General features: G+C 35.8%; 1 protein-coding gene across 19 annotated transcripts in view; it reads right to left on the bottom strand.

Annotated features, from left to right (window-relative positions):
• Positions 1-27,358, bottom strand: part of cadpsa (Ca2+-dependent activator protein for secretion a) — a 136,670-nt gene that overhangs the window by 22,596 nt on the left and 86,716 nt on the right. For 3 of the 19 annotated variants that reach the window (XM_051911566.1, XM_051911568.1, XM_051911584.1), the window contains 12 exons: positions 25,022-25,123; positions 24,648-24,711; positions 24,361-24,484; positions 21,046-21,114; positions 16,669-16,775; positions 16,378-16,407; positions 14,756-14,764; positions 13,683-13,839; positions 9,600-9,741; positions 8,154-8,300; positions 2,134-2,289; positions 336-483 (listed from right to left, as the gene is read on the bottom strand). In XM_051911566.1, the coding sequence (XP_051767526.1) occupies positions 336-483; positions 2,134-2,289; positions 8,154-8,300; positions 9,600-9,741; positions 13,683-13,839; positions 14,756-14,764; positions 16,378-16,407; positions 16,669-16,775; positions 21,046-21,114; positions 24,361-24,484; positions 24,648-24,711; positions 25,022-25,123 (1,255 nt within the window). Of the gene's footprint in view, positions 1-335; positions 484-2,133; positions 2,290-8,153; positions 8,301-9,599; positions 9,742-13,682; positions 13,840-14,755; positions 14,765-16,377; positions 16,408-16,668; positions 16,776-19,633; positions 19,667-21,045; positions 21,115-24,360; positions 24,485-24,647; positions 24,712-25,021; positions 25,124-27,358 lie in introns of all 19 variants that reach the window. The other 16 variants (XM_051911567.1, XM_051911569.1, XM_051911577.1 and 13 more) reach the window with 11 other exon arrangements.

Genomic DNA, 27,358 nt, shown 5'->3' with positions numbered 1-27,358 from the left:
GCATTTTTTGGGCTTCAAAATCATACCCCCCATTCACTACCAGTATAAAGCTTGGAAGAGAGAATATTTTTTACATATATCTCTGATTGTGTTCGTCTGAAAGAAGATACACCTAGGATGGCTTGAAGGTGAGTAAATCCTGGGATAATTTTCATTTTTGAGTGAACTATCCCTTTAAACTAAGATGCAGATCAGCACATTATGAGGTAGTTTTACTGGAAATTCTGGCAGAGAAAGTGTATGTTTGCAATGAAAGCTAAAGAGAAAGAAAATATGGGAAGTGTGGAAGGATTTGAGTAAGAACAGAAAGATACATTTGTGTTTGTGTTGTCTACCTCTTGACTGAGCTCCATGGCACATAGTTTGGCGGATTGGGCCTTGGCGTCCACCATGACATTGAACATGGTGCATATGGACTGAGGAACACGGAAGTCTGTGGTGCGGGGGCTCTTCTGCAACTTCACCTCAAAGGCTGCTCTGGTTCTGAAACAACATAGAGGAGACCAAAGTCTGATTGACTGCTATGGTAATTCAGAAGTAGGATGTCAAAAATAAAGCGAGGAAACAAAAATATATGCCAGGAGAGAGTTTGTGCATTAAAGTGTAGTATCTGGCAGGCTTAGTGGTATACCGGGTGTAGCCAAAATATTTACTCAGTTGATTTTTAACTTATGAGATGACTGAGATCCAATAAAGGAATGGGGAAAAAAAAAAAGAAAAGAAAATAAATTATAATAACTGTGAACTGGAATAGGAAAGGAGTAGATTAAATTACGTTAAGCCAGATCCTCTTCTGACTCAAAAAATTACCATGACATTACTTACAACAGTTTCTTAAAGGACTTCAAATCACGTCTTCACTCACAGCAAGCACGACAAAGAGTTTATCGCGCCTTACAAAGGACTGGAAGAATACTGCTAAGAAGATGTCCTGCTTGACATCCTCACAACACTTTAAGTAGAAGGATTACAGATGTGGACATGCTCATTAAAACTCAGCTAGCCCTTTTTCTGTTATTCAAATGGAGAGGCCAAAAGATTTTTTTGTTTACTAAAGTGAACTTAACTCAAATGACTGCTGTTGAGGGTTTATGGTGGCTGCAAAAACACATCATGAAGAATTAAATGTAGTGCTAATTGCATACTAAATGACTTGATTACTAGATATTTGGTTGGTTGGATAGTTAGTAAGGGATATTTCACCCAAAAATTAAAATTCTGTCATCATTTACTCACCCTCAAGTTGTTCCAAACCTGTACGAGTTTCTTTCTTCTGTTGAACACAAAAGAAGATATTTTAAAGAATGTTGGTAACCAGACAGTTGACGGTAGACATCCATCATAGACTATTTTTTCCTACTATGAGAGTCAATGTCTACCGTCAACTGTTTGATTACCAACATTCTTTAAAATATCTTCTTATGTGTTCAACAGAAGAAAGAAACTCATACAGGTTTGGAACAACTTGAGGGTGATGAAAAAATTTTCATTTTTGAGTGAACTATCCCTTTAATGCATAATGTGCACTTTTTTAATCATCACCAATATTTTAAGTAAGATTTTTTAAAAATGTATATGAAAACAAAACACTCTGTTAAATGTAATTTTTGGCATATGTCAAAATGAATATCCACATTTCATGTTTTACATTATAATGTTGTGATGATTCAAATCACTTGTAGAATTTAAAATGATCAATTTTAGTTTCTGGTGTTTCATTTTTAAATTACTGAGAAAAAAATATACATGAACGTATAGCAGAAAGTTTATATTTATAACTTATATTTTGTAATTATTTTAATCAGTCCTGTGGTGTGAATTAAAAGTACAAATATTTTATGTCGTCTGTCAATTAATATTGTGTCATAAAAGCTACATACATGATAATTAAAAAATAGCAAAACGCTGTTTAAAATTATTGTTTAAATGGAGTTTAGCACGTCACACTGCAGTACATACCAAAAGCTTTCTTGAGCAATTAATGTGTACACTTTCAAAATCCAACAGTGGGTGTCTAAATCCCCCCCCCCCCCCCCCAAAAAAAGGCTCAGATATTGTGTCAGATATCTGCAGTTGTTGTGTTAGAAGACTGTTAACATGTTTCCAAATGTCAACAATGTTTTCCAGCCTCACCTTTTCACACAAGACTCGATCATGTCACTGGACATGAGTTTAAGTCGGCTCTCCAGGTGTTTAGCAAACTCTTCTTCTGGCCAGTGCAGGTCTCTTATGAATGTCTGCAGTGCATCCAGCTTCCAAAACAAGTCCTCTGAAGTCCCAGAACCATTACTGCCAACACCAAGAGACAGTCAGAGTGAGATACAGTATGTTATTTTAATCAAAGCAGCATATCAGGAAGGAAACGCTCCGGAAAAGGTCAGGAAGTAGGAAGGTCAGAGGGCAGGGGGTTGTTAAAGGAGACAAAGCCTGTTTCAAGTCCACACGCCATGGTGGCACATTTGTTTAACTTATTTTTTACCACTTCCCGATCATTGCAGAGTTGCCCTGGCGGCTTCAGATCAACCTCATTGACGATCGTTCCATGGAAAAAAATAAATGGTTAATCCTAAAACAAAATGATAAACAATCAGGCCTTACTTGGTTGTTTGAGTTCAGGTAAGGTAAAACATGCACAATGATGTCAAAGGAGAATTGCGGGATCACAAATAAAGGCTGTATGTGTATGAAGTAGCAGGAGAAGCTACAGTCCCAGACTTTCAACTGACCATACTAAAGCTATAGATCTGTTTGAATGGAGAAAATTTTAGCTCCACATGGTCCAAACTGAACCATAGAAAGAAAATAGAGACTGACTCTCACACCATTCCTCACAGCCTGAGTACAGTATCCTCAAACAGCCAGCAGGCCTATAGGCATCTTCAGTGGAAACATATTTTAAGATCGACTGAAGCAATGAGAGCTTCACACTGAAGCCAGATTTAGATAGAAGTCTCTAAGGGTGCTTTCACACCAGGTTCATTTGTACTGTAGTCGTCTAATACTCAACAGTCTCTCACATACAACAGCAGAAGGATGTGTAGAGATATTTACAGCTTGATTAATGGTGAGATTATTCATTTATTTGTTTATTTATTATGCTAGTATATCAAGCATAATAATCATACTCTTTTAAAACTGGCCAAATCAAATGTCAAACAAAACATTACTGATCCATTATGTGAAAAACACTGAAAACGACTATTGTGAGAAACAATGTAGATCAAAGTTTGGGTTACTCACACAACCAGTAAAGTCCTTTTAGAGTCTTGTATTTGGTTTCTACTGAAAGCAGATGCCTGTTGCTCTGAAGCTTGTACAGTGGGTACGGAAAGTATTCAGACCCCCTTAAATTTTTCACTCTTTGTTATATTGCAGCCATTTGCTAAAATCATTTAAGTTCATTTTTTTTTCCTCATTAATGTACACACAGCACCCCATATTGACAGAAAAACACAGAATTGTTGACATTTTTGCAGATTTATTAAAAAAGAAAAACTGAAATATCACATGGTCCTAAGTATTCAGACCCTTTGCTCAGTATTTAGTAGAAGCACCCTTTTGATCTAATACAGCCATGAGTCTTTTTGGGGGAAGATGCAACAAGTTTTTCACACCTGGATTTGGGGATCCTCTGCCATTCCTCCTTGCAGATCCTCTCCAGTTCTGTCAGGTTGGATGGTAAACTTTGGTGGACAGCCATTTTTAGGTCTCTCCAGAGATGTTCATTTGGGTTTAAGTCAGGGCTCTGGCTGGGCCATTCAAGAACAGTCACGGAGTTGTTGTGAAGCCACTCCTTCGTTATTTTAGCTGTGTGCTTAGGGTCATTGTCTTGTTGGAAGGTAAACCTTCGGCCCAGTCTGAGGTCCTGAGCACTCTGGAGAAGGTTTTCGTCCAGGATATCCCTGTACTTGGCCGCATTCATCTTTCCCTCGATTGCAACCAGTCGTCCTGTCCCTGCAGCTGAAAAACACCCCCACAGCATGATGCTGCCACCACCATGCTTCACTGTTGGGACTGTATTGGACAGGTGATGAGCAGTGCCTGGTTTTCTCCACACATACTGCTTAGAATTAAGGCCAAAAAGTTCTATCTTGGTCTCATCAGACCAGAGAATCTTATTTCTCACCATCTTGGAGTCCTCCATGCGGGCTTTCATGTGTCTTGCACTGAGGAGTGGCTTCCGTCGGGCCACTCTGCCATAAAGCCCCGACTGGTGGAGGGCTGCAGTGATGGTTGACTTTCTACAACTTTCTCCCATCTCCCGACTGCATCTCTGGAGCTCAGCCACAGTGATCTTTGGGTTCTTCTTTACCTCTCTCACCAAGGCTCTTCTCCCCCGATAGCTCAGTTTGGCCGGACGGCCAGCTCTAGGAAGGGTTCTGGTCATCCCAGACGTCTTCCATTTAAGGATTATGGAGGCCACTGTGCTCTTAGGAACCTTAAGTGCAGCAGAATTTTTTTTGTAACCGTGGCCAGATCTGTGCCTTGCCACAATTCTGTCTCTGAGCTCTTCAGGCAGTTCCTTTGACCTCATGATTCTCATTTGCTCTGACATGCACTGTGAGCTGTAAGGTCTTATATAGACAGGTGTGTGGCTTTCCTAATCAAGTCCAATCAGTATAATCAAACACAGCTGGACTCAAATGAAGGTGCAGAACCATCTCAAGGATGATCAGAAGAAATGGACAGCACCTGGGTTAAATATATGAGTGTCACAGCAAAGGGTCTGAATACTTAGGACCATGTGATATTTCAGTTTTTCTTTTTTAATAAATCTGCAAAAATGTCAACAATTCTGTGTTTTTCTGTCAATATGGGGTGCTGTGTGTACATTAATGAGGAAAAAAAAAAAGAACTTAAATGATTTTAGCAAATGGCTGCAATATAACAAAGAGTGAAAAATTTAAGGGGGTCTGAATACTTTCCGTACCCACTGTATATCATTTCAGAGCACTGAAGGAAACAGGACAGGACCAAAAGTGGGATGGGGTGGTATTCTTATCCTCAACACCCTATATCTCAAGGCAGGGTACAGAAGGAGAGCTACTACTCTGGGACCCCATACCCAACAAATACAGCAAGAGGAAAGAGGAAGGACACCTGTATCCTTTTCTATTCTAATAGAAAAAGGTAAAGGAGGAAGATGTTGGAAAGATACAAGATGTTAAAGTAGCATCACTTATTTGTGACCAAAAATCAATGATGAGCATATATATGACCATGATATTGTGAATAAATTTGTTGAATTGGCTCAACCAGTGGCATGAGTGGGGAAAACTAACTGAACAAAGAAGGAGAGACTGAAATCAGTCATTACACTGGCTTGATATTAATGAATTCACAAAGAAACATTAGAAACTGCTTCTGTATACAAGGCCTCTTCAGACAAGTCCAGCCAAGATTCAAAATTTTTTCTTAACAAACGTTCCTTTTCTAGTTATTTTTGCGATTTTGTTTGGTGCCGCTAGTGCAGAAATGACACACTTCAGTTTTAATATCCAGCTATCAAAGTATAGTGTGATACTGTATTTGTATCTTCCAACTCTTCAACATGCTTAGGGATTTTTGGGTTCAAATTGTCCATGGGCTATTTCCATGCTGTGGCCTTAGCATAACATTTATTACTGAAATATTATTCAAGTTTATTGTAAACAAATTCTGGTTGTACTTTATTTTACAGTGCACTGTGCATACGTTGTACTTACCTAAGAAAGTACTAGATAATATAAGGTAACTACATGGGTTAAGGTTTGGTTTAGGGGTAGGTTCAGGGTTAGTTACCCAGCTTTCGTGTGGAACAGGACTGTAAAATAAAGTGCTAACCAAATTCTAGGTAGAAAGTATTTTAAGCTTGAGTTTGACATGTCAAGACAGGTACTAATATTTTTGTGACTGAAGTATGGTGGCTTCAACTAGTTTTGGCAACCTTTGGTGTTTACCCATCATTACACCTTAGAGATGGAGTGTCACTCCGTATGCATAATTATGTCTGTGCATGCATAATTATTTTCAAATACATGCAGCGCTGAAGGTATTTCACTCTTGTCTGGAAAATGCTAAGGTTTGGAGAATCTTTTTTGTGTTTTTTTTTTTTAATTATCATGTCTAAATATAAGCCAAAATTCCCTTGGCTCACCTCTGTCAGTTCCTTAATCGCAAATTTATAATTCATTGACACAAACATGTAGAAAATTTCCAACCATGTAAATAAAGTACTTCAGTTCCCCATACACAGTTTTAAGAAAAAGTTTGAGAACTATTTGGAATTACCTGATTTTTTATACATATTACGACCATAATGTTACCTTCATGTGAGTCAAGATATTATACTTCATTTATATATATATATACATATATATGTGTGTGTGTGTGTGTGTGTGTATATATATATATATATATATATATATACACACACACACACACACACATTGAAAATTGTACTTTGCCAATCTTCTATAATACACTATCATTTGATAAGAAAAAATTCTAATTAAAAAAAATTGTCTTTACCTACCAAAAAAAAATCTCAATTAGTGAGATATTGGCCTTTTGCACAGCATCTGTTTATGTAGAGCTGATGTGCAGCCAAAATTGTTTTCCTGTTATCACTGTAAAGCTGCTTTGACACAATCTGCATTGTAAAAAGTGCTATATAAATAAAGGTGACTTGACTTGACTATAGCAGAATGTCAAAGCATCTGTTTGTGTTTATTGTCTCTTATGTGCATTATGACACATGAAAATGATCCCAAACATAGTAAATCAACAACAGATTGTAATCTGGAAAATGTAATCTGGTTGCGAAATTCTGATAGCAAACATATGTGACCCGTGCTGGCATAATGAGTTAGAATGAGCAAATTTTCAAAAATGTGTTATTGTTATTTTCACATACTCTATTAAAAAAACCTTCAAAATGATGTATGATTTGTTGGAATCTGACAAAAAATGACTTAGCTACACCTGTATGAAGTCGACAGAGTCAGCAAAGTCAATTTTGAGAAAAATCAAGTTAAAGTTTTCTGAAGGTTCCAAAACAAAATCACCTAGCAACCATACCTTAAAATCCCTGGTAATACCACCAAATTCAAGTCAAAACCCATATCTACAGAAAAAAATATATTTAACTTTTTTTTCCCATGATTCCACAATTGTTTGATTAACATTAATGCCTATATATTAAGCACTGTATCACATGGATCTAATATAGTAATAAACATCAGATGTTTTTTTCCCAACAGTTAACCAAGCATTCACTAAAGACATAACAGATAATGTTTGCGTGAATACTCGCCAAGACAGATTTTTTTAAATACTCTAATTCTGTGTATATGTGTATTTATCGGGATCGCGCGCTGAGATCTTTGTGCATGCGCTTCGAGATCTTTGTGCATGCGCTTCGGATCCGTCAGTTAGCGCGAGTAATATAATTTTGTTTACATCAGCATGAGTTTGAAAATCACATTTTATTGGTTCATATTCATGCCATCAAAAATTTGCTATGAATATTCACAAAGTTGGAATTCTGCGTTTTACAACGATACCAAACTTGTGCTGAGGAAAGCGCACGTGGTGAAACGAGCAGAGAAAAATGGCATTATTCATGGTAAAAGGAAAGGTACTCCTCTTAGAAAACTTAAAAAAAAAAAAAAAGATACTTTTAGATGTTTAATTGCAATTTGGAGCATTAATTTGGAGCATCTGGATCACTAGATGAGGCCTAAATGAACTCATTTTTGTGAAAACCTCAAATTGAACCAAAACTGACATTTTTCACTTGTTTTGCCTGTAAGCCCGTCCGACTCATTTTGCCAGCACGGGTCACATATTCACATATTCTGGGGCAATTTCCAGTTTAACTATTTGGCTCAACAAAAACTATATGACTTATAAAATTTTCTGTGATGTTGCATAATAACATTTTAGAAATGTTAATTTATGCTGAAATCCTCAATTCCAAAGAGCTCAAAAACCTTTTTCTCACAACTGTAGATGCACCTTTTAAGACTACCCTAATTAAAATATTGAGTTGAAACCTGTCAACAACTAATTAGGGTGAATCCGAATTAGAATTAAACACAAATTAAAGGTGATATGTTGATGCTAAGGCCACACATGCATGTATTAGAATCCAGTACCGACTCAGTACACACTCAGTATCAGATAAACCCGGCATCCAGTTGGGGGTGGAAAAGCTAGGCATTTGCATTGGACGCAGATTAACTGACAGATTTGGTACTTTAGGCATTTGTAGATTCACATTTGGTAGGTTGACACTGGGCAGATTACTTGTTAAACTCCTGTGGAAAAGGAAAAAAACAGAAAAAAGAATGCAATGATGTAGATGTACAGAAGAAAGCATGGGTGATAAAGAAACAGCATTACGTATACAGTATGTTTAGAGCACAAGATGAAGAATTAATTTAGAGATAAGATGGTGTTGTAGAGATGAGAAGTGCACATGAGACGGAGTGAATCACATCATCATCACTTTGGCTCTGGTTTTATGAGAAAACACACATTTGTTTCTGCTGAAATGCAGATTGTTGATTCAATTAGCATTAGCATAGTTATAGTCACACACTTTGTCTTATGTTGCTTTGTTAAGTGATTCAAAGTTGTTCTGGTGACTTGTATATTTAAGAATCATGCAAAAATGTTTTCAAGCAGGGCTGGTTAGGACTGTAAGAAAATTAATGAATTACTCACCCTCATGTTGTTCCAAACCTATAAGACTTTTGTTCATCTTTAGAACACAAATGAAGATCTTTTTGATGAAATCGGAGAGCTTTTTGTCCCTCCATAGACAGCTACACAACTGACACTTTGATGCTTCAAAAAGTTCATAAAGAGATCGTAAAACTAATCCATATGAATCAAGTGTTTTAATTCAAATTTTCTGAAGAGGCACAATCGCTTTATATGATGAACAGATTTAATTTAGGCTTTTATTCACATATAAACACTAATCAATGAACACAAACAGAAGCTCAAACGAACCTGCTTGACGCGTGAGAACAAACCTCTGAGAATGAACCTCATTGGTTCTCGCACATCAAGCAAACATGCTTGAGCTTCTGTTCACCACAACTGATGTGTGAGTTGATGAATGTTTATATGTGAATAAAAGCCTAAAATAACTCTGTTCATCATATAAAGTGATTGTGCCTCTTCAGAAAATTTGGACTAAACCACTCAATTCATATGAATTAGTTTTACAATCTCTTTATGAACTCTTTTGAAGTTTCAGAGTGTCAGTTGCGTAGCTGTCTATGGAAGAACAGAAAGCTCTCAGATTTCATCAAAAAGATCATTTGTGTTCCAAAGATGAATGAAAATCTTGCTGGTTTGGAATGACGTGGGGGTGAATAAATGAATTTTCATTTTTGGGTGAACTAACCCAATAAGTGCAAAGAATGATTCAAAAAAACAAAAAGACACAAAACACATAGTGAGACCCCTGAGTTCTGTTTCATTCTGCTGGATTCCATCTTGCTCTTTGAACACAAGACTGCGGAAGTCCAAGGGGCATGATTAATTGCGTGATTTTTTTTTATTTTTTATAATAGTACTAATTGAATTAAAAAGTGTTTGCTTACTTGACAGGTTCCCAAGACTCTCGTTCAAATCCTCTGTGTATGGACTGAGCTATGGAGGACTCCATTAGATCCACATACCTCACCACCAGAGGGGCAAACAGGTCTTGCAAGTGCTTATGAAACTTCCCATTACATAGATTATCTGAAAAAGCAAGATGAAAGTGGGAAAGAGATGATAGATTGATAACATGGGGTTTGCAATTTTTGCCACCCTTTGACCAATATTTAGTAATAAACAGCAAAAACATAAAAATTAAACAGACAATCTATGAAATAAAATAAAATAAAATAAAGAATTGCTAGTAGTTAGCTTTTAGAGTTAAAGCCAGCATATGAAGTCAAGATTTACAATTCTTTTTTTTAATGGAATATTGCAGTTTTTATTATAATTGATTTATCTGTTCTGTTCTTGTAATCTTAATCAAAATAACTTCCCCTCCCTCTTGCAGTGACATCTCTTCTCTGATGATGTGTTTACTGGCGTGAGGGCGGGACAACCTGTCACTCACATGACATCACATCAATAGCAAACCACAACGATCCAATCAATTCCTGATGGACAAAATCAAGTTCCACCCTACATTTTCTCTTGTTTGAAAAGCCATTTCACTTGGATATACACCACAATGGGGAAGAAAAGATTATTCCAATTTAGGATTAATGCCAACTTTAACTTTCTCATAAATTAAGTTTATGTAAAAATTAAGAAAAAAAGGAATGTGGTTACTTACTGTCTTCATGCTATGGAAATGGTTCAGATATTTAAAAATAGCTACCTTTCATGCTACACTGGAAAAATGCTGGATTAAAAACAAGCCAAGTTGGGTTGAAAATGGACAAACCCAGCGAGTGGGTTGTTTGCAGTTTTATTTAACCCAACTATTGTTTAAAAATGGACTATATGGCTGGTTTAAAATGAACCCCAAATAGGTTGGAAATTAAAAATCAGACACATAATTACTAGAAACAACAATAATAATCAAAAGGTGAACATTTATTAATAAGCAATTAAATAAATGTTTATTGTTGAATTATTATTCATTAAACTTATTAATAAATGTTCAATTATTAAACATATTAATAAATGTTAATTTCCAACATATTTTGGGTTGATTTTAAGCAAGAAATACAGCAATTTTTAAACTTTTAATAGTTGAGCTAAATAAAACTACCCAGCAGGTTCTTTTAACCCAACCGCTGGGTTAAAAGAACCCAATTGCTGGGTTTTCCATTTTCAACCCAACTTGGTTTGTTTTTAACCCCGCATTTTTTAGAGTGTAGGTTAATTTTGTGTTTGGTAAAAGTTTCTCAAACATATCTAATAGCTCATTACAAAAAACACTTGGATTTGTACTTCTAATGCTAAAAAATAATAATTGGACATAATGTGTATAGGTGGAAAGTGCCTTCTGTTTTAGCATGTGATGACTAAGCATAGTAGTAGTCATAGCGTCTCTATTTCTCTCACTCTGGTCTCTCGTACTATCTCTCTCTCTATACTCAAGGTCGATCATTCACAGTAGGTGCCATGTTTGTTTGCTTCCCTGATTGCTCTGTTCCAATTAGCCACTTGAGCGGTGGTGGTTGTACACTTGGCTGTGTTTGTCCGCGAGCGAGTGGCCGGGGCAGTGGGGTCTCCCAGGCCTCTCTGTTTTAGACCTCATTAGCAGCATGAATAGCTTCTGCTTTAGCGCCTGTCTGGTGTCTGGTGTTAAGGCTATTTCATGCCTAGCTCAGTGCTACAGGCACAGGACGATAGTGACCTTCCATGCTGAATGTCCTGTTCCACAGATGTAGTGCACGCTGTAGGCTGTCGCTTGATGGTGTTTGCTTGTGTTTGTGTTTATGTGAGTGTGTGAGGAGGCCAGGGGGAGGTGATGTGTGTCTTTGTGTTGTAATGAGGAGTAATACGTGCGTGTGTGTTTATTGGGAACTAGATGTTGTTAAAACTGGTGCATCAGTGTTTTAGTTTTGTGTTTGAGAAGAGCTCTCTAATGAAAAAAGTAGTTTTTCTGGTGTTTTTTCTGCTGGAATGCTGAATTACAGACCATCTATAAAAGACCATCTTTGTTTTCTTCTTTAAAAGTGATTATTACAAATAATTTGGTAACACTTTACAATAAGGTTCATTAGTTAACATTAGTTAACTACATTAGTTAACATGAACTAATAATGAACTGCACTTGTACAGCATTTATTAATCTTTGTTAATGTTAATTTCAACATTTATTAATACATTATTAAAATATTGTTAACATTAGTTAATGCACTGTGAACTAACATGAACAAACAACTGTATTTTCATTAACTAACATTAACGAAGATTAGTAAATACAGTAAAAAATATATTGCTAATGAACCTTATTGTAAAGTGTTACCAATAATTCCACATCTGTATTATTTTAAGATGTTATTAAATAAATAATAAGACAATTTCTCATAGAAGTCTACAAATGAGAAACTATGAAAAGTGTATTATTTATGTACGTGTATTAAAGAATAATAAATACAAAAAAAAAAAAAACTATATAAATTGACAATATAAAATGAAATAAATAAATCAATAAATGAAAACATAAATAAAACTAACAAATAAACAAACAAACAAAAAGTAATCACGGAAAAATTATTAAATAATTTGTGGTAGTGGCTAAAAGTGATGTCTGGCCAGGGAAAATTGAAATCTTCACCTTTTTTTCAAATATAATTAAAAATTTGTTAAAGGTTTTGTAAGCATATTGTGTAGTTGTGCTCGGAGTTAATTGTTTTATTTGTGATTAATTAATTAAACTTGCCAAATTGTGAGGACATAAAAAATTATGTCATAAAAAGAAATTATGAACACATTAATAAACAAGAGAGAATTGACGAAATATAGTTTTTTTCTATAAATTTTCTTTTGCATAGTAAATTAAAACCTATAGTTGTAGTTTACCCTTTTTTGTCAGATAAATATCTTAACCAAGTGTAGTGTTTTGTTCTTCCCTCATATTTAAAATATTTAAAATATATATATATAATATTTTCCTCATTTTGATGGTTTAATTACACACACACACACACACACACACACACACACACACACACACACTCACACACGCACACACACACACACACACAGGTTTGTTTTGCTATCAAAGTGAGGACATTCCATAGGCATAATGGTTTTTATACTGTACAAACTGTACATTCTATCCCCCTACACTACCCCTACCCCTAAACCTACCCATCACAGAAAACATTCTGCATTTTTACATTTTAAATAAAACATTGTTTTTAAAGCTATTTTAAAAATGAGGACTCATGAAATTTCCTTATATTTCATGTTTATGTCGTAATACCACTGTAATACCCATGTCATTATACAAATTTGTGTCCTCATAAATCACAAATACACACATACACACATACTCTAGCTTCCGCAAGCTCCACCTCGACCAGCAGAAAAAGCAATCCAATATCAAGAATAGGTTACCAGACAACAGCCTGTCAAGCTGTGCAAAGAATGCCACTAGGATAATTACTCAACTGCAGCCCATGGCAGCGTGGCTTTAGCACCACGGACAGCACCCATTGACTTCAGTTCATTAGAGACGTGATAAGGCCTTGAGCAAACTCTTTACATTCAATGTGTTGGTTTGACCCCCTGCGGGTTTCACTATTTGGCCCTTAATTATTCTATATTGTCTCTTAAATCTCTGTTTTTTTTTTTTTTTTTTTGCAATTTGTAAACTATTGTAGGCATGCAATATGTTTGAATTGCAACATCACAATCATGCAATTATGGACTGTGGATATGACAATTTCCAGTTCCATACATTTATGATAACTATTATTATGACTTCTGCTTTCCTCCTGGTTACAAAAATTCCAAGATGTTACCTGCTTCTATTGCAAATATTAAAATATATATATATATATATATATATATATTTTTTTTTTTTTAGTTTTAATTTAATATTTAAGATTGATGCACTTTATAATAATTCAGTCTATGAGACACAGATGCTGTCAATAGAAATGACCTTGTATTTAACCTAGAATATTCATTTATTAAGGCATGGAAGTAATATAGATACGTACAGTCAATGCGCAGGTAGTCATTGAGCAGCTGAAAGAGAGGGAAGCTGTCCCAGCTGTCTGGGGGTTGAACCTCCAGTGCCGCATCCATGTCCACAGCATATAGAGACAGAAATGTCTCAGCATGTTCAACCATCAGATCTGACCACCACGCAAATGCCTGCAGCGAGAGAAAGAGGCAACACAAGTGCCAGAAAAAAAAGAGGAAATGAAAGCAAAAATAAAATCAGTCATGTAATAATAAAAACCTAAAAAAAGGCACAGCTCATCATAGCTGATGTCTAATTCACATACACTGATTTATATTTAAACAACATCCTTATGTACTTCATATTTTGCAGATGTTAATGTTTCCACAAGTCCATGCACAAGAATTTATGGCCTTGTAACAGAAAAATTCCCAGCATGCAGCAGCAGCAGTGATTAGCAGCACAATCTCAGTAGTCAGTATTATTTATCTGTTCAATTCTGTTTAATTATGTGAGATTCCTCTGCTGCTGATCCAGCTGTGCTGCTGTGAGTAACACATCTGGCCTGTATATATATATATGCACCAAGCGTGTTAGACAAATGAGAAGTTAATGTAAATCATGGCTTCCTCTCCTTTAAAAAAGCATGCTGTTGTCACTGACCACTCAAACAAACCTTTCATACCAGTATGCTTTTGCTTTATTGCAACACCTCTCCCCAAAAAAAAAAAACACAGAGAAGTGCATTTTTGTAATAGAGTTTAAAATTTGTAGTTAGAGCTGGTAAGTGAAGCTAGCAGACCAAACCAAGCTGAAAGACACAGAACAGAGGAGAGTTTGGAGATAATTGAGGTTGTGCAAGGGTGAAAATGAGACCAGTCTCATTTTCATTGAGGTTTTTTTTGGGGGGTCTGCTTCCACAGGTGAAGCACCGTCACCCTCGTGCTTGTGGAAACAAGCCACTTGCTCAACGCTCCACGGGGATAGCTGGTCAGGGGAAGGATGGGGTGTCCAGGCAGAGAGGGGGAGGGAAAAGGTGGAAATCCCTCCATCCATGGTGCAGGGGCTGCGACATGCACATGGAAGGGGGCTCTAGGGTCTACATACCTCTTTACCCTGTCCAACGTTTCCCAGCCAACAAACAAGTAATGAAAAACAGTGAGAGTTATGTGAGTTTTTTGCTCTGTATTTGAGTACTTTGTTATCATAAATGTTTCAGCATTAAAGGGCTTTAAAATGCAATTGGAAAACAATACGATCACAAGAAAACAGTTAAGAACGATTGATCAAAAGCAAAATAAATAATAGAAATAATGTTTAATAATTACATTAAAAAAATCTTATGCTTAAGACTGGTACACATGAAAAGAATCTAGGTTTTGGCTCTGTGCAGTTGTCACTGGTGCTTTAAAAATGACATATATATGTACGTCCATTCAATTTACTAGATTTTTTTCAATGATTTTGTGTATGTATTATGTTGCATATGTGTACATTTGAACATGCAATTTCAATGGCATGATAAATGACTGTACTATGTAAAATACCATAAATAATTCCATGCATTTTAGTGGACATGTTTAATAAAATGGTTTTATGTGCTTAAAGGGATAATTCACCCAAAAATGAATAATTCTGGTGAGTAAATCATGACTATGCTGTTCCAAACCTGTAGCCATTTCTGTAGGCAGATATTTTGAATAATGTTTAAACTCTTTTTAAATAAGTCCATATAATAAAAGTCAGTGTGGTTCCAACCAAGACCCCAATGACTTTCATTGTATTGAAAACAAACAAACAAACAAACAAACAAACAAACAAACACACACTAATACATTTTTCAAAATATCTTTGTGTTCTTAGTGACTTTCGGGTGAACTATTCCTTTTAATGGTTTAGTGACCCTGGCACCAGAAGTACAAAAACAAAACAAAACAAAACAGCAAAACAAGTCTGTCAATTTCTTTGTGTTCTTATTGTCTTTCAGGCGAACTATTCCTTTTAATGGTTTAGTGAACCTGGCACCAGAAGTGCTAAACAAAACAAAACAAAACAAAACAAAACAAAACAAAACAGCAAAACAAGTCTGTCAATATCTTTGTGTTCTTATTGTCTTTTGGGCGAACTATTCCTTTTAATGGTTTAGTGAACCTGGCACCAGAAGTGCTAAACAAAACAGAACAAAACAAAACAAAACAAAACAAAAAAGTCTGTCAATATCGTTGTGTTCTTATTGTCTTTCGGGCGAACTATTCCTTTTAATGGTTTAGTGAACATAGCACCAGAAGTGTAAAACAAAACAAAACAAAACAAAAAACAAAAAAGCAAAACAAGTCTGTTAGAATAAAAGACTGAAAATAAATTGAAATGAAGATGAATGTATTTCACATAAAAAAGAACAACTGTATTAATTTTGTCCATTGACTTTGATGCCTTCAAACTGTAATGTATTCAGTCAATGTGACAGTAATTTCAGTTCAGTCAAACTGAAGATGAATAGCCAGTTTTATCTATCTATCTATCTATCTATCTATCTATCTATCTATCTATCTAATCTGAATCTTAATTTCAATTAACTGAACTGAAATTAAACACACCCTGATTTGCTATGCCCATGTAATGCCTCTTCCATGGTAGGCCAGATTATGAGGCTGGCATGCAAGAGCAGGGTATGGCACTGATGACAGCAATAATAAAAATAAAATAAAATAAACAAAAAAATACTGTACCGCCTGACCTCCCGTACTTGGGCGTGTAGCCTGCGGAGCACATAATTTAAAAACACAAAACACATATATTCTGCTTTTGAATGTAAGAGGATGACGGCCGCCCTAGTGGAAAATGCTACTTAAAAAGTGCTAGCAGCCACTGAGGAAAGTTTTTTAAGGTTAAAAACATTTTTAAGAGTTGTTATAGTTCTGAGGTCTTATTATTCAAGCAGCGTTGCCTGACGCATTTCTTTTCATGCATGTGTATTTAAGCATGTATTATGTCTAACACGTCATGTCTAGTGCACTCACCTCTGCATGATGTTCCTCATTCTGCTGGAGCACCTCTATGACCAGCTCGGCTAGACGGAGCGTGTCCTCAAGCTTTTTGGCAGGGGTGACTAAGCGTCCTACATTTTCTGAGGCAGAAAGGTACAACAGTTAATAATGGACATACAGACAAACACACACATGGAAAACACTGGACTTTACTCAGCCTGTCTGATGCCTAAAGTAAATTGCATTTCACTGCAATGTGATTTTTAAACTTAATATGTAGAGAAAAATATGTTTTAACAATTCTGGGGGTAATTTAAAAGTATTTAATTTAAATCCTTCTTTAATGAATGTCACTTCATAAGCATATTTGCTATGAAGGCAAAAACTTTAGATGACAATTAAAATAACAGAGGAGGTAAGAGATGGGTAAAGTTCTGGGTTACGTCTAAATTTTCATTTGAATTTCATAACTGTTCTCTCTGGGGAAAAAAAAAAAAAAACTGACTTAATGAACCATAAATTAGCTGCTGCATATATCAGCTATGCTGTCTTAGTTAACGACTTAACATAATCTTGACACTCTGTCAACACTCAGCTCTGTAGACATGAACCATAATGAGTCAATAAAGAGCAATGCAAATATAATGAGTCAAACCAAGGAACTGAGGAAAAAGAAAGGATAAAAACGACAACAAATATGTTATAGTCATCATGCATAATGTTCAGCACATGCAGGAATTTATGTCATCTAATTTCCTACCTCTCTCTGTCAATAGCGGGCAGCACCTCTCTCTTAAACATGTCATACCTAAATGTACCCTTCATTGTCTATCTCATCTTCGCCACTAAAAAGATTTCATGCCAGTTGATGACATGTAGAATGACAGGAGTAATTAAAACATTATTTTAATTTTAAATAACAGTATGAAATTAAAGAAATCACTAGTTTACAGACATATGTTTAGGCGTCTTTTGCATGATGAATACACAGAATGTGAGGAAAACGGTTCATTATTGTTGGTTAGGAATGGGATTGCAAACTAAAGAGACATTTATGAGACCATGGTTTATGGATACATGTTTTTATAACTCATAATGCTTCATTATTGGCTGAGAAGGTGTTTAGACTTTTTTTTTTTTTTTTGGTTTTGAACAAAGATTTGTTTGTGCTCTGTCAATTTTTGAGATCTTTGAGCATGTCATTATTTGACTGTGGTAAATGTGGCACTTTGATGGAGGAACACAAAGGCGGACAAACTAGGAAGCAAATTCATTTGCTGTGTGATGAATGTCAAAACAATTAACATCATTTTGAAGAGTCACACCCCCCTCTCAGTCAACAGAGCTTTCATCAATAAACACAAAGCACACGCCCCCTGATTGTGAATTAACCCTATGACCTTTCTTTTAATTGTATCTCAAACATCTTCAGCTCTCTCAATAAGACTGAAGACTTTCAAAAAACAAAAATGTAATATTTGTGGCCTTTTAAAGGGTTACTGTCCATGCAGGGATGAAATGTCATGCAGTAGTGCAACATCAGGTACTTCAATAACAATGGACAGAATGCATTATCATTTTGACATTTGGATTACTACATCCAAAGTATAATCTTATTTTAGATCATTTGAAATACCTGATTTTCCTAATTCAAGACATTTTAGAAATGAGGGGTTTCTAAACCAATACATAACATATTACTGTAGTTTGAAGATTAAATATACGTGTTTTCCTGATATTTTTGTAAAGGTTTCGAAAACCAACACACAATGATCGCATGTCACCATATTCACTCCAATGGAAAATCAGCAATATGATGTTAACTGAAAAATTATTAACAGTGCATCAGTATTGCTATTTAACACATTAGAGATTTTTCTGTAACACTTTACAATAACGTTCAATTTTTTAACATTAGTTAATGCAATTGTAGTATTATAAAACAGGCAATGGACATCATTTTTAAAATATTTGTGACCCTGAACCACAAAACCAGTCATAAGGGTAAATTTTTTAAAATTAAGATTTATATATCATCTGAAAATAAGCTTTCCATTGATGTATGGTTTGTTAGGATAGGACAATATTTGGCTGAGATACTATTTGAAAATCTGGAATCTGAGGGTGCAAAAAAAATCAAAATATTGAGAAAATCGCCTTTAAAGTTGTCCAAATGAAGTCCTTAGCAACGCATATCCACTCACAAAAATAAACTTTTTATATATTTACAGTAGGAAATTTACAAAATATCTTCATGGAACATGATCTTTACTTAATATCCTAATGATTTTTGGCATAAAAGAAAAATCGATAATTTTGACCCATACAAAGTATTGTTGGCTACTTATGACTGGTTTTGTGGTCCAGGGTCACATTTATTAATGTTGTTTAATGCAAATACACACACACACACAGATACATACATACATACACACACACAGTTTTAAAATTTAACAAGGTATGATGTTATATTCTAATGAATAAGTATGAATCTCTAATGAATAACAGTGTATTGTATAGGAATATATATTTATATGCTATTTATTTTAATATATAGTAAATATATTAAATATATATGCATAAACTAATGTTAAAGGATTGAATTCTACAGTGAAAGTGTTACTGTTTTTTCTTAATCACGCACTTGGTGCAGAGAGAGTATCACTTTAATCACAAATAATACAGGCAAATAATCTGCTTTTTATTATTTGTTGGAAGTTTAAGAAAGAATTAAAGAAATACTCACTCTGCATGTTCCATAGACTGGTAATGCATACATAATTCACATACCAGCTCATGGAAAATGCATCTTCATCATTTGGATGCAATGTATAGACTGAAGGAGACATTGGCATAACATTGTCACAACATTCCCATGGTTATCTTAATGTCTGCAAATTGTGCCATGCGAATGCTGTGAGTTGGTTATGTTTTGAACTGGGGGAGGGCAGGGCTGTTTTAAGATGAGTTTAATAGTAAGTCAGACAAAAGATGTCACCTGGATCCTTCTGATCCTTCTGAGATTTCTCTACTAAAAAGAAAGAAAGAGAAGAAAAGAAATGGGAAGGGAGAAGAGAGAAAGAAAGGGAAAGAGAAAAGGAAGAAGGGGTCAGCTTTCATTTTGTTTCAGATGTGAGATCTGATGGGAAGTAGAGGGAGAAGGAAAGAGGAAGAAAGAAAGAGGCATTTAAGGACAGGACTGTCTAACCCCGTAAAGACCTGCAGTTCGCTGTCATTCCACGAGGGATTGCGTGAAAGAAATTATACAAGTGTGGTCGTGTTATGCTGGAAAAACAAATCTTTTCAGCAGGGGTGTAAAAGTACGGAGAAATTATATTTGAGTTCAAAAATACTGCAACAATTACTAAATGTAAAACATACTTGAGAGAACATAAAGAAAGGCTTCCACATTTTAAACATTTTAACATTTAAACAACTTTAACATTTTAAACTTTAGCATTAGACTTTAGTATTAGAAGCTAGAAAAGAAGTACTTTATAGTAAATAATAAAGTGATGAAATTTATATCCTCATATATATATATAATTTATTATTATTATTTATATTGATCAAATAATAAAGGCACCAAACGTTTTGAAAGGCAGTGTATTCTAAGAGAAAAAATATAAACCATGACCTGTGAAATATGTACTTACTACTTTTTACTATTTCATTTGGATTTTCAGGGCACAAAGTATTTTTTTCTCTTGGAAAATTCAGTATGAGTTCATTCAGTAAAATGGAAATTCCTGTATAGTAATGAAGTACAATTACTCAAGTACTTTACACTCCTGCTTTTACAATCTTACACCAGAAACAATGTCTGAAACTAAGTTTGACACAAGACAGAAATAATAAACCAAATCATAAACAGTGAAGACCCACAGTGATCAGCTGCTGGAGTTGATAACAGACAAAAACATACAGCACTCGTGGTTGAAAACATGATTAGAAACACGATGACTCCGAAAGCTGCGTCAGAATCCCTGTTTTGTTCCTGGGTTGAAGATGATTTGAATTATTTATTTTCACCTTGTACCTGACCAGTACTGGCACACGTTGATAAAAAGACATAGGTGGGGAGGAGTGACTTACACAAAAGCAAAGTAAAAATGCATTCAAGTCACAAACAGAAAGAACAGCTGCCACACTGACTCAGCTGGACAGGATGGTCTGATCACAGCGACAGGAAGACCTGTGGCTGAATCATTCAACCTAAGATTCAAGCGACACACTTAAAGAAAAAGGCAAGCAGACTGCAAGCAAGAAAAGAGGATGTTGCCGCTCAGGGCATGAGGGAACAACTGTTTGTGAAAGTGCTCAAAAACTGGAAGAAAAAAAAAAAAATGAAAAGAAATAAGGAGGGGTGGCGGAAGTGATGGAGTGGCTCCAGATAAGCAGGGTACTCACGAATGGTTAAATCCATCACTTGTGACGCCAAACAGAAGACAGGATGCTCATACATTTCTCTCTTTTTCCCTATAAAAGAGGATGGGGGCATGCAAGAGCAAGGGGTCAGAGGAGAAAGAGAGAGAAAGAAGCACAAAGGCTGCATGTGCACTAAGGGGCTTTTGACCAAATCTAATTGCATGCAAAGTTGCCTGGCAGGGTTGATAAAAAGCCTAGCAACTATTAGAAATCAGTCAGTCCTGATATGATCTGAAGGACAGTATGCATGAGGCTAGAGGAAAATGGTCTCAAACACCCGAAAATAACATAATTTGTGATTATTTGAGTGTTTCTGGATAATTTCTCTTTCCTAGGCAGTTCTTTTATCTGTTGGTACTAGGATGTTACAGTTAATTCACACCAAGTCTGAATTTTCAACTCAGTGTATGCAAAAAAAGAAAAAAAAAAGAAAAAATGCAGCTCTATAAACTCCTTCACATTGAGTCCAAAACATGATATTGTAACAACATGTCACTACCCAAAAGTTTGGAATAATTGTATGGATATGTATGGAAAAAAATCTATATTTTTGACAACAATACATTGCACTTAGTTTATTTTTTCAGATGCCCTTTTAAAAGACTACAAATGAATTTTTTATTCTTTTTATTTTTTTTTTATTTTAAAGAATTCTCTTATGCTCACCAAGGCTGCATTTGATAAAAACTACAGTAAAAACAGAATATTGTGAAATGTTATTACAATTTAAAATAACTCTTTTCTACTTTAACCTATTTTAAAATGTAATTTATTATGTAGTATGAACTGAGAATGACAAAAACTTTGCGTTGGACACTTTGCAATTAGTTTTGGTGCGAAAAATTGTTTGTGAATATTTCGGTTTGGTTTGATCACTTCAGACTAACTAGGTTTCAGTCATGGGCAATTCTGTTGATTTCTACCATTAGTCTTGTATTTAAGTTACTCCAGCTGAAAGTTTTGGTCTCTGGAAAGACTTTATTTTGGGGATGTGTTGCAAACTCTTGGTCAGTTTGGGTTAGTAGTACAAAAGTCACATTCAGTTTAGTGTTCAGCAATCAAAAGGTCAATAGGGAACAACACAGACATCATCTGGCTAACAGATACTAAGGGCTTCTCTTCAGTATCTGCAGTGCCCACTCATATTTCTTCATGGACATGGACGGACACTGAAAAATAATTGGAGAAAAGCAAATTCCAGACAAAATTAGAGCATTTGTCCAATCAACATGGCTATTATTTGACATCAAAGACCACCTGTGTGTGAGCCACAGTTTTGCTGTCCATATCCATGAAAGAAACCATCTCACTTGCAACACACAATGTGTGTTGCCTGAGTGGGCAATCCCAGCTTTGCACTGTATATTGGCTTCTCAAACTGGCTCAACAACAGAGGGCTCCAAATAAGAAGAAAAGCCAATAAACAAGAGGAAAGCGCAAAGGGAGGGAGCGGAAAGAAAGAAAGACAGAAAGAAAGAAAGACAGAAAGAAAGAAAGAAAGAAAGAAAGAAAGAAAGAAGACAAAGACAGCTAGTAATAAGGCAGTGATTCTGCAATAAACATATGAAGCAGGGGAGCTGGAAAGGTGATGAAGAGCTGGAAAGGAAACGAATATTTGTTGCTGTAAAGTAGTTTTAGACCTTAAAGCTAAACCACAGGAAAGAGGCAAACATCCACAGAGGGCAGCGAGAAACCATCAAGCAGAGCAATATGGCACTGAGGCCAGGGTTTGAGAGAAGGGAATTGAATGCATTTTTACATACTTCTAGAAACAAACCTGCACCAACAAAACCTATTCAAAAAGCAAGGGACTGGTCTAAAGGCCAGGAAGTAATCATATAAACATTTTATTAAAATTAAAAATAATTAAATAAACATAATAATAATAATAATAACAATAATGTATTGATAATTATTATTATTAATACAATGTATTTGTATAAAAAAATACAAAAAAATAAAATACACATCAGGGCTTGACATTAACTTTTTTGCTCACCAGCCACTGTGGCTAGTGTTTTCCCAAAGTTACTAGCCACCCAATATTTTCACTGGCCACAGTTTTGACATTGATACCATGAGGAAAAATGGCCATATATATATATATATATATATATATATTTTTTTTTAATATTATCTCTTAATTTGGCAGCAGGTATATTAGGCTGCTGTCACTTTAAGACCTTACACATGCGTTTTCTTTCTCAACTGTACGTTCACTTAAACCATAGCTGACTGTATTTATGTGAATATTCGCCAAGACCTGCATTTTGACAATATTTTTTGTGTATTTAACTGTTTAAGCGCAATAAGCAGCAAAATAGAACTCAGTTTAGTACTGAGAGGTGGCTTTATGTGCGCACACTTTTGGTGTGAGCACAAAATCTGCGGGAAATAATGCACAATACACGCAATCGCATGCCAAAATTCAACCCCTTTAACACCACCAATATTCATCTGGAGCAATTGAAATGAGCGAGTAAACAAGTGAGGTTTGTGTGTCAACTCGCAGGAGAGATGAGAGAGCGAGAAAGCGCAGCTGGTATCATGTATCTGGTATTCTGCGGAAAACAAGTATTGAAAGCCTTTCAGATATTTCCGTATTGATATGTATGGAAAAATCAATATTCTTGACAACAATACATTGCACTTAGATTATTTTTTCAGATGCCCTGTTAAAAGACTACAAATGAAAAATGTATATGTTATATATAATATTTAACCCACCAAAGTGGCTAGTAGAAATGACTGCGTTACACACCACTGCTGAAATCCACCCGCATTTGGCAGGTTCGAGGTGTTAATGTCAAGCCATGTAAATTATTATTATTACTATTATTTTTTCATTATTATATTTTAAAATCATCAGAAACTGTAATTTACTTTCCATCTATTTCTCAAAGAATTCAGCTATTAAAAAAAAAACAAAAAAAAAAAACATTGAAATAAAAACACAAAACATCAACATTACCACTATCTGGGTACCCAAACAAACCACATACTACTGGAATATGTTGTGGTTTTGCCAGCATCCTGTCAACATTACACAGAACTATTAGGCATAAGACAACATAAAAATCCATTACACAAACCAACAGTTAACTACTGCACCATTGTAAGCATTCCTATTATTACGAAAAAACATTATCAGTGGCATTTCAGCACTGCATCTATGGAATTCTGGTTAGTTGAGCATCACTGTTGTTAAGCACTGCTACTAAGAGAGAAAAATGTCAAGTACTATATTATTGAAGAGAGGAGAAATAACTCTGCTAAACATGAATACGTGCTTCCTACCTTCCACCTTGGCATATTCTGAGAGACGCTGGTAGTTCACTAAAGCTGCCTGCTCCAGACATTTACGGATCACTGCCTTCACCTCATCCTGAGGTACAGGTGTCACAATGTCCTTCATTAAGACCTGCAAAACCAAATTAGAAATATATTACATATATGCTTTTGCTTCTAGGTCTGTTTTTACTTGTCTCATATATGCTTTTTTGATCCATACACATATTAAAAATGACAACATTTTTCATTTATTTGGTGTAAAAACGGAGCGTAAGATAAAAATGGCACCACACCCTTTCAAGCAGAGACAACGTAGCTTTTAAGGCTCCTTCTGGGCGTCCAAATGGAAAGCAATACCTTCAGAAAGAAAATGTATTAGTGTTTAAAACTGCTTTGAAACACTGAGAAATGAGACATTACACATTCCCATATAAATGTGTTTGAAATAAATAAGAATATCCTGTTTCATCAAGATATCCAGTCATCACAACTAGTTTCACATTTACTTTACATGAACATTAATGCATTTAGCAGTTTCACACTACTGTGAAAATTAAACATATATATATATATATATATATATATACACACACCATATATTCCATTATTATCTCTAGCTGTTAATAAGGTGGTATAAGTGATGCTGTGTAGACTGACAGTGATGTACCTGAAGTGTGTGATCTGGTTTTCGAGCAGCACGCGCAGTCGTTCTTTGATCTCCTCGAAATGTTCCTTCTCTTGTACTGAGACAGTACCGATTCCATCAGGCCTGAGGCGACACACACACAAGAGCAGACATGAATGCCACTGCTCCTTTCATTAGGGTAACAAGGGTCACAGAAACAAACACTGGGTCTCATGAAGGGATCATTAACAGGCCAGGCACATAAATATTATACTAGCAGTATAAATAACTTTCCATTTATGGCTGCCATGCTTAACTGTGCTGTTAAAAAGGTATGTGTTACTAAGAGATACAGACAAACTGCTGAACTCTTTAATTAACCACACAGATTATTACAGAGAGAAAAAAACTGTGAGAACCATATATTATCTGCTAGGACTGACATAGCACTGTGCCATGTGTATGTACATTAAGTCATAGTGCTATTTATGCTATACATATTTAAAAGAGACATTTTTTAGTGATCACTGCCCAGAATCGGTCTGTAAGATGTGCAAAGCCACCGTGCATTGTGAACCGGATGCTTAAACAACGTAGTACGTCCAAATAAACGATGCTGTCAGTGGGTGCAATTCCTAGTGTGTATGCCTGAATGTGTATCTTTGAGTGTCATCCCCTCCTTAGGCAAGGCTTTTTGGAAGGGCCTAAACTCAGTCCCCCTCCCAGTCCATGGTCAAATAAAGAGTCCTTTGCAATACAAAGACATTAGTGAGAATTACCACAGCCCCTTGCTACCCGCACTCAGGTCTTCAACCTCTCACCACATACACACTTACAGGTTTCTTATTGTGACTCTATAAGAGAGAGAGAGAGAGCGAGGCTGTGGGAAACAGTTCACCTGATACGTCAGTGCCACTTCTAAGCTTATTAGTCAAATTTTCATGATGTCCATCATCACTTCTTGTTTTCTAAACGCACTTGTGTGAAAACTGAAATGAAAACACTCATTTCACCACGTTGATGTCCATGCAATTGATCCATGTAAGCTAATGTATTAGATTTGAGAATAAAACGAGACATGTACACCTCTCATGTCTAGATAAAGTATACAACAACGATATTTCTGAGAACAAGACGAGGCGACACAGTCACCGAACCCCCATCCCCCCCCCCCCCCCCCCCCCCTCAAAAAAAAAAAAAAAAAAAAAAAAAAACACTAAGCGATGGACCCCGTCTGGTGTGCCAGCCATGGTGGTCCCCTCTGAAATCCCTGCCCCCCACCCCCCTTGCTTTTTCCCTGCTGTCCTTCAGCGTGCGCTGGTCTGACATGGGGAGTGGACTGATGAGAAGCGTGTCATGTCTCCTGCTCCTCAAACCGCTGTCACGGCGACCCGCGCCTCCACTGTCACATACACTCTGCTCACAGCCCTCCTTCCGTCTACCATGTCACAAACGATAAGGAGCCAGGCCCTTTGGTAACATTCTGCATGAGTGTGTGTGTGTTTGTGTGTTAAACTGTGTGCAGGTGACATACGTCGGCTGTGAGTGTGTTTCTGTTCTAGCTGTGTGTCACAACAAAACTGATTGATAAAAGATGGACCAGCAGATAAAAAAAAAATCCCTTCTCTCTGTCAAAAAAGACAAAACAAAACAAAATACAAAATCACAAAAACAAAACTACAAACACAAACAAAATACAAAACCACAAAAACAAAACTACAAACAAAAAACGACATAAAACACAAAACAAAATACAAAACCTACAAAAACAAAACAAAATCCTTTTATCCACTTACAAAAAAATAACACAGTATTGCCATGTTTTTTTTTGGGCATTGGACCATGGTACTATCATTATTATTATTGGTGTTGTTGTTGCTGCACATGTACATGAACACGGTAATACCCTGCTATTCATTTAAGCACTTTAGACTACTGTGATAGATGAATTTGGCAATTCAATATCAATTCAATATCCTTTTAAAAACACTACATAGCATCATGCATATTCATATTAGTGTGTTATGATACTAATATGGTTATCCAGATATGGTAATGGTGAAGTAGTATCTTGTCAAACAACATTAGAGATCCATAGTCACCATCTGTAACACTTGTAGATGATTTGGCTTTAAATATATATCAGAATAGGAATCCAATGCCAAGAGGTTCAGGTTATGGGCCATGTCAGTTATAAAGAGCGTGGTTGGCTGGACGTGAGGTTTTGGCACAAGCAGACAGGCTGGAGTGAGGCCTTGGACAGTTTGGAAAGAAAGATGGAGAGATGACCTGTCATCCTGTCAGCCATGACCTTAAGGCACCATCCATAGTGTCCCTCATCTCTCTCTCTTTACCCTGCATGTATCTCACTGGTTCGAC

Source organism: Ctenopharyngodon idella, chromosome 11 (assembly GCF_019924925.1).
Source record: "Ctenopharyngodon idella isolate HZGC_01 chromosome 11, HZGC01, whole genome shotgun sequence".
Taxonomy (NCBI): domain Eukaryota; kingdom Metazoa; phylum Chordata; class Actinopteri; order Cypriniformes; family Xenocyprididae; genus Ctenopharyngodon; species Ctenopharyngodon idella.
The sequence above is the reverse complement of the archived record's forward strand: the minus strand, read 5'-3'. Positions and strand labels throughout refer to the sequence as shown.